Source organism: Drosophila suzukii, unplaced genomic scaffold (assembly GCF_043229965.1).
Source record: "Drosophila suzukii unplaced genomic scaffold, CBGP_Dsuzu_IsoJpt1.0 scf_5, whole genome shotgun sequence".
In the NCBI taxonomy this organism is placed as follows: Eukaryota; Metazoa; Arthropoda; class Insecta; order Diptera; family Drosophilidae; genus Drosophila; species Drosophila suzukii.
Genome location: NW_027255937.1, coordinates 2,994,919 through 3,002,064, shown reverse-complemented (window position 1 = coordinate 3,002,064; position 7,146 = coordinate 2,994,919). Strand labels below are relative to the sequence as shown.

Below are 7,146 nucleotides of genomic sequence, written 5' to 3'. Positions count from 1 at the left end.
ATTGACCCAAAAAAAAGTTTGCCACGCCCACTTTAACGCCCACAAACCGCGAAAACCTGTGGCGCCCACAATTTTCATGCTGGATAAAAATTTTTAACTGAAATGTATTGGTCTCGTCAATACCTATCGATTGATCCAAAAAAAAAAAAAATTTGCCACGCCCACTCTAACGCCCATAACGCTTAAATCTGTATACCGCCGGTAGGTGGCGCATTTTAATCTCGCTTTGCTGCTTGCATATCTCCATTTAGCTGAGTAACGGGTATCTGATAGTCGAGGTACTCGACGGATAGCGTTCTTCCTTGTTTTATAACTGGAATTCTTGATTTAAATAAAACCTCAACATAAATTTGGCAACCTTAAACTTCTTTGCTTTATCATTAACATCGGTATCTCAACAATAGTAAAGGATAATATTTTATAATACGAATATAGTTTTCATAGTGCAAGTGGGGATGCCAGTTGCGTCAATGAAAGCTCGATGAGCCAAGGTGTAGTAAAGTGACACCGCCGAATTCTTAAGCGATAATAATAATCAATGATTGATCAATAAAGAAAAAAATTAAATTGACATAAACGCGATTCCCTAAGCTATAGCCGCAATTTTATATCATGAAGAAATGTTAATTTCCTATTATACCACATAAATGGTGATGACTATTTATTTATAGCTGCTATGTCTAAGCTTTTCTTACTATCCTTACCTTACTCTCCTCTACTCTTTGCTTAATTATAATCCGACATTGTAAAATATATTTACATGCTGCAAAGCCAACGTTTTTTGTGCATTAGTTTAATTTAAGTTCATTAATTTTATAACCAAATTATATTGTTACTTATCTCACCTTTCGTTTTACGATGATAATATTTCCATACAAAAGGATATTGTTTTTCGCTAATAAAAATAAGTATGTACTAACATATTAATTTTGCTTACAATTTTGGGGTTTTTATACATTTCTTAAAATATATCACAGCTGCATTTTAAGATACATTTTTCGTTTTTGTAAAAGGTTTAGTAAATCTCTTTAAATTGTTTTTCTCTTATCTTCTTATTTGTAATCGGGCATAGAAAAGCCGACATAAAAACAGCAACAAACTAGGCAACCTAGTTAATATTACTCAATGTTCATTAAGACGGAATTAGTTTTCCTCAGTTAGACACATACATAAAGTATAGTATGCTAAACTAGCCGGAAGATATATGAATAGTTGCAGATCCTGGTAAAATAAAGGTGATCCTTGAAGTTCCCACAATCCTTCGCCGTGTTGGCTGCCTTCCTAAATAGCTGTTGGGGCAGCAAGAGCCATTTGTTAGTGCCACTTTGACTTTTGATTATATACATCGGCGCGTAAGTTCTGAGCAAAGCATATTCCTAGGATCTACAAGATTTGAACGTTAAAATCTGGTCCATCTAATTCCGTGGTAAGATAAATACAAAATAGAACAAACTTAATTAAATAGAAACCTGGAAAAACATCACAGCAATAACAGTAGTGAAAATAATAATTAAATTGTGTTCCATCCATTCTTCGCCAGCTTGAACACAGCCCTTTTCATATATTATTTTTGACAGCTCCATGCCCTGGCAAAAAATTAAAAAGAGCAAGAAAATCAAATTAAAACTCAGTATAATCTAAAAAGAAAAAAAAAATAGAATGAAAACCCAACTAGTAAAAAGGCAATAATGGTAATAATTGATGGTAGCTTATTACAAAAAGTTATTTGTATTTTTACACGTGTGTTAAGACTTTTGATCGAATTAGCCATATCCGTCTGTCCGCCCGACCTTATTAACGCTGTGACTTCAATAACTATAAAAACTAGAATGATGAGATTAAACATGCCTATTTCAGAGATGCACATCGCGAGTTTATTTCAGCTGGGTGCCACGCCCACAAGCAGCCCAAAAATTTGGCACCCACTCTTTTGGTGCAGGAATACAAATTTTAACAGAAATGAAATGGTTTTGTCAATTCCTATCCATTGACCAAAAAAAGTTGCCATGCCCACTATAACGTCCATAGCTTTAAAATCTGTCTGGCCCAAATTTTTTTAAGATTTAGAAAAAGTGTAAATTGAAATTTGTTTTGTTCAGTGTTCAAAATCTAGCAACATGGTTCAAAGATTCTGATTTTGCTTTTGAGTACTTTTTAAGACAAAACAAAAGCTATATTTAGATTTATTTATTTTTAAAACTCAAGTCGCAGTCAGAGAAATTGAAATGTTGAATATGCATATGCTATGTACATGTGCCTGGTTTGAAAATTTACAAAATAATAAAAATCGGCTAATGTTTTAGGTGACTCGAAATTCGAAAACAAAAATCCTGCTGCTGTTTCAGCTATCTGGCAATCCAAAAGAAAAACAAGGAAGAACGCTATAGTCGAGTGCCTCGACTATCAGATACCCGTTACTCAGCTATATGGAGATATGCAAGCAGCAAAGAGAGATTAAAATGCGCCACCTACCGGCGGTATACAGATTTAAGCGTTATGGGCGTTAGAGTGGGCGTGGCAAATTTTTTTTTGGATCAATCGATAGGTATCGACGAGACCAATACATTTCAGTTAAAATTTTTTATATAGCATGAAAATTGTGGGCGTCACAGGTTTTCGCGGTTTGTGGGCGTTAAAGTGGGCGTGGCAAACTTTTTTTTGGGTCAATCGATAGGTATTGATGAGAACAATACATTTCAGTTAAAATTTTTATTCTAGCATCAAAACTGTAGGAGCCACAGTTTTGGGCGGTTTGTGGGCGTTAGAGTGGGCGTGGCACTGTGCTGAAACAAACTTGCGCTGCGTAAGAAGCTCAGGAATCTGCACGCCAAATCTCAATAGCCTAGCTCCCATAGTTTCCGAGATCTCAGCGTTCATCCGGACAGACGGACAGACGGACAGACGGACAGACGGACAGACGGACAGACGGACAGACGGACATGGCTAGATCGACTCGGCTAGTGATCCTGATCAAGAATATATATACTTTGTGGGGTCGGAAACGCTTCCTTCTGCCTGTTACATACTTTCCGACGAATCTAGTATACCCTTTTACTCTACGAGTAACGGGTATAAAAATCTGACTGCTTGATCAAATTCAAACGAGCAATTCGCTTTATTTGGGGATGGCGTTTACTCTTGGTTACATATTTTTTTGAAAGTTAAATCCAAAGCCAATGATATTATGATAATCATCCCAAAGCAAAAACTTCACAAATTTTGATGCTTATAACTTAGCATTTCAAACCTATATACCTTACCTACCTACAAATATTAATTCAATTTTAGCCCGGTCCGGCCCGTTCCGACTTGATTTCTTCCTGCCTCATAAAGAAGCTTTTTGGTAAGTTTCACGCAGATAGCTTAAAAAAAACAGACCAATTTCCCTAGAAACGGAACGACGGACGAACATGGCTATATAGTATTAAGTACCTTGTGTAAATGGAATATAACTTGCAAACTTAAACCTGAAACTATACTACCCTTTGCAAAGGTATACAAATATTAAAATCGAAGAACATTAATCGATAAATCGATTAAATTTAACCTAACGGAATATGTGCATAAACGCCTATGAGAATGTCCTGATACAGATTAAGAAAACGTATCCATTAGTGCGAAGAGGGAACAAAAAAATTATAAAGATATTTTTTCTGCACCTGCAGGACTAGCAGGGCGACACACCAAATCGCTACACAAAAAAGATGTGCTTCCAGCCAATCCTCGCCAGCGCGCAAACACCCGCGTTCATGAATGTTCCTATCCACAGGCTGCTTGCGTACAATTTGTAGATGAAATACGATATGTATTTATGGCAAACTGGATAACATAACCAGCAAACTTACATATCCATCCTTGCGCACATCGTAGCCGCATTGTTTGTTCTTGATCTGCTCGTGGGGACGCCTACGACAGCATGAGAAGGGCACCCCGCACGCCTCCCTACTGCCAATGGCAATAGACGAGCAGTTAAAGTAGTTGTTGCTGTCCCAGTCCTTCGGCCCATCAATGCCGCAACACTGTAACCAGTCTTCCTGGATCCAGTCAATAAGATTCTGTTGGTCAGCGTCCTCTCGATAGTGACGGATGAAGGCCTTCAGGCCCTCGGTGGCCTGGTTCTTTATCTACAAAAGGCAAGTGTTAATAAACGTAGGCTCAGCATTTTCAAAACCATTCGTAACTCACCCATCCCTTGTCCTTAAGCACGAAGGCCACGGCAAAGAAACCGATCTCGGCGATGAGCAGGACACTGAGGAAGACAGCGTACTACTGGCACAAAGATCACGATTAGCTATGAGAAGGATCCACAAACAATGGAGTACCCACCGCCGCAAGGAGACAAGTGTTCTCGCGCAAGGCCCCAACGCTGCCCATAAAGCCCAGCAGAAAGGTTACGCCGCCCAGGATGATCAGGACAAAAGCGGGGTCTAGGGCGATGTAATGCAGCCGAGTGATGTTGCGGAACATGTCCTTCTCACTCCAAGCCCAGATGCCAACCGACAGTACCAGCAAAGCCGAAAGCCACAGAACCACATTGCTGGCGAAGAGAAGGTACTTTAGGCAGCAGCTGATTTCGCTGGTCTCGCGGCGGAACTTGCGCACAGCAGCTGGCATTACTCCAATTTCAACAATAATAAATATGGCCTAAAAGAAACAAAAACGTAAGTTAGTTTTTGTTCATCAGTGTGACCGTGGCTGCACTCATAAAATTTTACTTTTTTTGTGTATTATAGCATCTTTCCACAGAGATCCCTCCCCCATCAGTTGGGGAGACTTCTTTTGACCGTCCCGTTTATACAGGTAAACGCCACCGCCTATGTGTCAAGTGAAATTTCAAGATAGTTGTTGGAAGCTGTTTAAAACAATATAAATGTGAATTTTCGTCTGTTTATGAAAATGAACAATGATTTCCGATCCAATTGCTATCGATATACGATAGCTTTATCACCTACCGTCCAGAAAGTCACTTCTTAGTAACTTCTGAACTATAGAACAACGATAGAACACATTTTGCCCTCGATAAATGAAGGTCGCGAACATTTGCCGTTACTTTATTTCAAAAAATTCCTCGGGTCCCCCTTATGAACCACGCTATTATTTTCGCCCGAGCGTCATTTCGTTTCGCGATTTGTCTGTGCTCAGTGCGGTTTTGTATCAAATTTGTGTGTTTACAAAATATGGAATATTCAATACTATATTGTATAACATATTAAAATGTCCATCTCAACAAAAGGTGCGAAATTACGAGCTTGGAGCGAAGCTGTACGATTATTTTAAGCTATTTACGGACAAGCTAGCTGTGGACATTACTTTGCGTGTAACTGCGCAGAAACACAGCATCCAAAGATTCTCTACATATTTGCTTATTAAAGGTAATGCCTTCAAGTTTATTTTTATTTTGAGTTAAGGCTAGTACTCACATCGATAAAAACCGCGAGCTAACCATAGGAGTGAGCGAGAGGCAAACACGCAGCTAACACTTTTCGTCGGGACTGTTTTTCAACGCGGTACTCAGATGAGCTAAGGAAATACCAGATAAAATACCTGATTTGTTGAGTGAATTTCGATGAATGCAGTTAGCCGCGGCCCAAAGAATAAGAAATTTAATATTTGGCGGTGTTCGTGTAAAAGCATTATGGAATTAAAAAATTAAAAATGGAAGGAAGGCTCCAAAAAAAGCCGCAGACGGTCAGTGCAGATAAAAAGGACGTTTAATCAAATCTGTTGCCCGTTATTGTGGGACTTCACCGACAGGATACATTATTACAACACGGCAAATCCGCGGAATAGTTAAAGTACTGGAGGAGATCAACCAGAGAATTTCAGTGTCCGTCCTCGCAAAGAAAGTAAGTTCTGGCCAAAAGAATTTGGTTACGTTGTACTAATAGAAGTATCATTTCAGCAGAACCACCAGAACAATCTCCGACGAGCTCTCCATTGGGGAACCACAGAACTCCACATCCACCTGATACTTGGCAGATAAAGCGGAGATGGATGACGCTCTGGCCTATATAAGGGGGAGGAAAAAAGGCGCCTGCTAAGGAACAGCTGGAGGAGCCATTACCACCCATTGCCAGGGTGCTGGGCGACTTCCTGCAGCATCAGTCGGAACAACCCCGTTCGCAATCCGGCTCCCATTTCCTCAAGGTCCAATAGTCCTTTTGGGATTCGGAACAAGGCTGCAGAGGGCGCGGGGTAGGTGGAGAGGCATCCGTGGGACGAGAAGGAAGCCTTATAGTACTTACTTACATAAATAAAAACATTCGTTAAACATTCCATTTATTTGTATTTTAATTTATTTGTGCACCAGCAGAATCTTTTTTAAATTGCTCCAACTGATTTGTTTTCGTTTTGTTCATCAACAAACCCAGCTGCCTGACAGTAAGACCATGCTAAACGAAGTGCGGGTGAACTTCGAAAGCTTCGGTCACACTACAAAGAATAAGATTTTTCGCCTAGTGAAACTCTTAGCCGATCTGAGCACTAAACTTTAGCAAAAACCCATTTTGATTCTGATTCCTTTAGAACTAGCTGTTAGTAAATTTCTCCCTTTAACGGAGCTGGAGATGAATCAAATTGTCTAGCAGCATTCCTATGAGCCTATGAGCCCTTATAAGGAAAGTAAATGTAAAATATGTAAACAATTATTTTTCATTAAAAATTTTCCGGTTTCGACTTTAAAGCCTAGTACTCAGATCGACTAAGAGTTTTACTAGTCAAAAAATCTTATTCTTTGTAGTCTGACCGAAGTTTTCAAAGTGTTGGTAACCAAGGTAACTCGGATCGATCTAGCATGGTTACGAACACGGGTCAAACGCACGCAATCTCCAACACGACGGAGTTGCAAGTGGTCAGCGAGCCGAACATACGACCAATGCAACTTATACGGAACAGCGACCAGGCGCACAGTGGCAGCACAATACAGTGCCGACGTTGCAAGTATGGGACAGCCGGTCACGACTCAGTGGGTCAGCAGTCACAAGCAGCATACCGCTGACACTGCAGCGTAGACGATAAAATGGAGGTGAACCCAATATGAGGCGTAACATGTCAGTTAATATAGGCACCCAAGTTCCGGGTCATGATAGTATTTAAGCTCTGATCGACAGCTCAATAAAGTCAGTTACAAATCTAAACACTCACAAG

At 39.9% G+C, this 7,146-nt stretch overlaps 1 protein-coding gene and 1 long non-coding RNA gene across 12 annotated transcripts; one reads left to right on the top strand and one right to left on the bottom strand.

Annotated features, from left to right (window-relative positions):
• Positions 1-627: 627 nt before the first annotated feature.
• On the bottom strand, positions 628-4,700 carry Tsp26A (Tetraspanin 26A). 9 transcript variants are annotated; one of them, XM_070999205.1, is made up of 6 exons: positions 4,327-4,700; positions 4,186-4,266; positions 3,846-4,124; positions 3,660-3,770; positions 1,440-1,586; positions 628-1,383 (listed from the first exon to the last, which is right to left on the bottom strand). In XM_070999205.1, exons 1-5 carry the CDS (start codon positions 4,612-4,614, stop codon positions 1,458-1,460), a joined length of 888 nt encoding a protein of 295 aa, XP_070855306.1. In that variant the 5' UTR covers positions 4,615-4,700; the 3' UTR covers positions 628-1,383; positions 1,440-1,457. The 9 variants fall into 9 exon arrangements, with proteins under 9 accessions (XP_070855306.1, XP_070855307.1, XP_070855305.1 ...); XM_070999206.1 differs by having other exon boundaries at positions 1,454-1,586; positions 4,327-4,699; XM_070999204.1 differs by having other exon boundaries at positions 1,470-1,586; positions 4,327-4,614.
• On the top strand, positions 4,519-6,276 carry LOC139354940 (uncharacterized). Of its 3 annotated transcripts, XR_011605763.1 has the most exons (4): positions 4,519-4,661; positions 4,734-4,800; positions 5,409-5,846; positions 5,903-6,276. It is a non-coding gene; the product is annotated as an uncharacterized lncRNA (long non-coding RNA). The 3 variants fall into 3 exon arrangements; XR_011605762.1 differs by having other exon boundaries at positions 4,734-5,846; positions 5,906-6,276; XR_011605761.1 differs by having other exon boundaries at positions 4,734-5,846.
• The last annotated feature ends 870 nt before the right edge of the window (positions 6,277-7,146 follow it).

Excerpts from the sequence above, each read along its gene's own strand:
- Tsp26A (XM_070999204.1), bottom strand. The coding sequence starts at position 4,614 with ATGCCAGCTGCTGTGCGCAAGTTCCGCCGCGAGACCAGCGAAATCAGC. Across the intron at positions 3,771-3,845 it reads ATGTGCGCAAGGATGGATAT|CCTGTGGATAGGAACATTCA; the intron begins GTAAGTTTGCTG and ends GTACGCAAGCAG. Across the intron at positions 1,587-3,659 it reads TCGCCCTGCTAGTCCTGCAG|GGCATGGAGCTGTCAAAAAT; the intron begins GTGCAGAAAAAA and ends ATTTTTTGCCAG.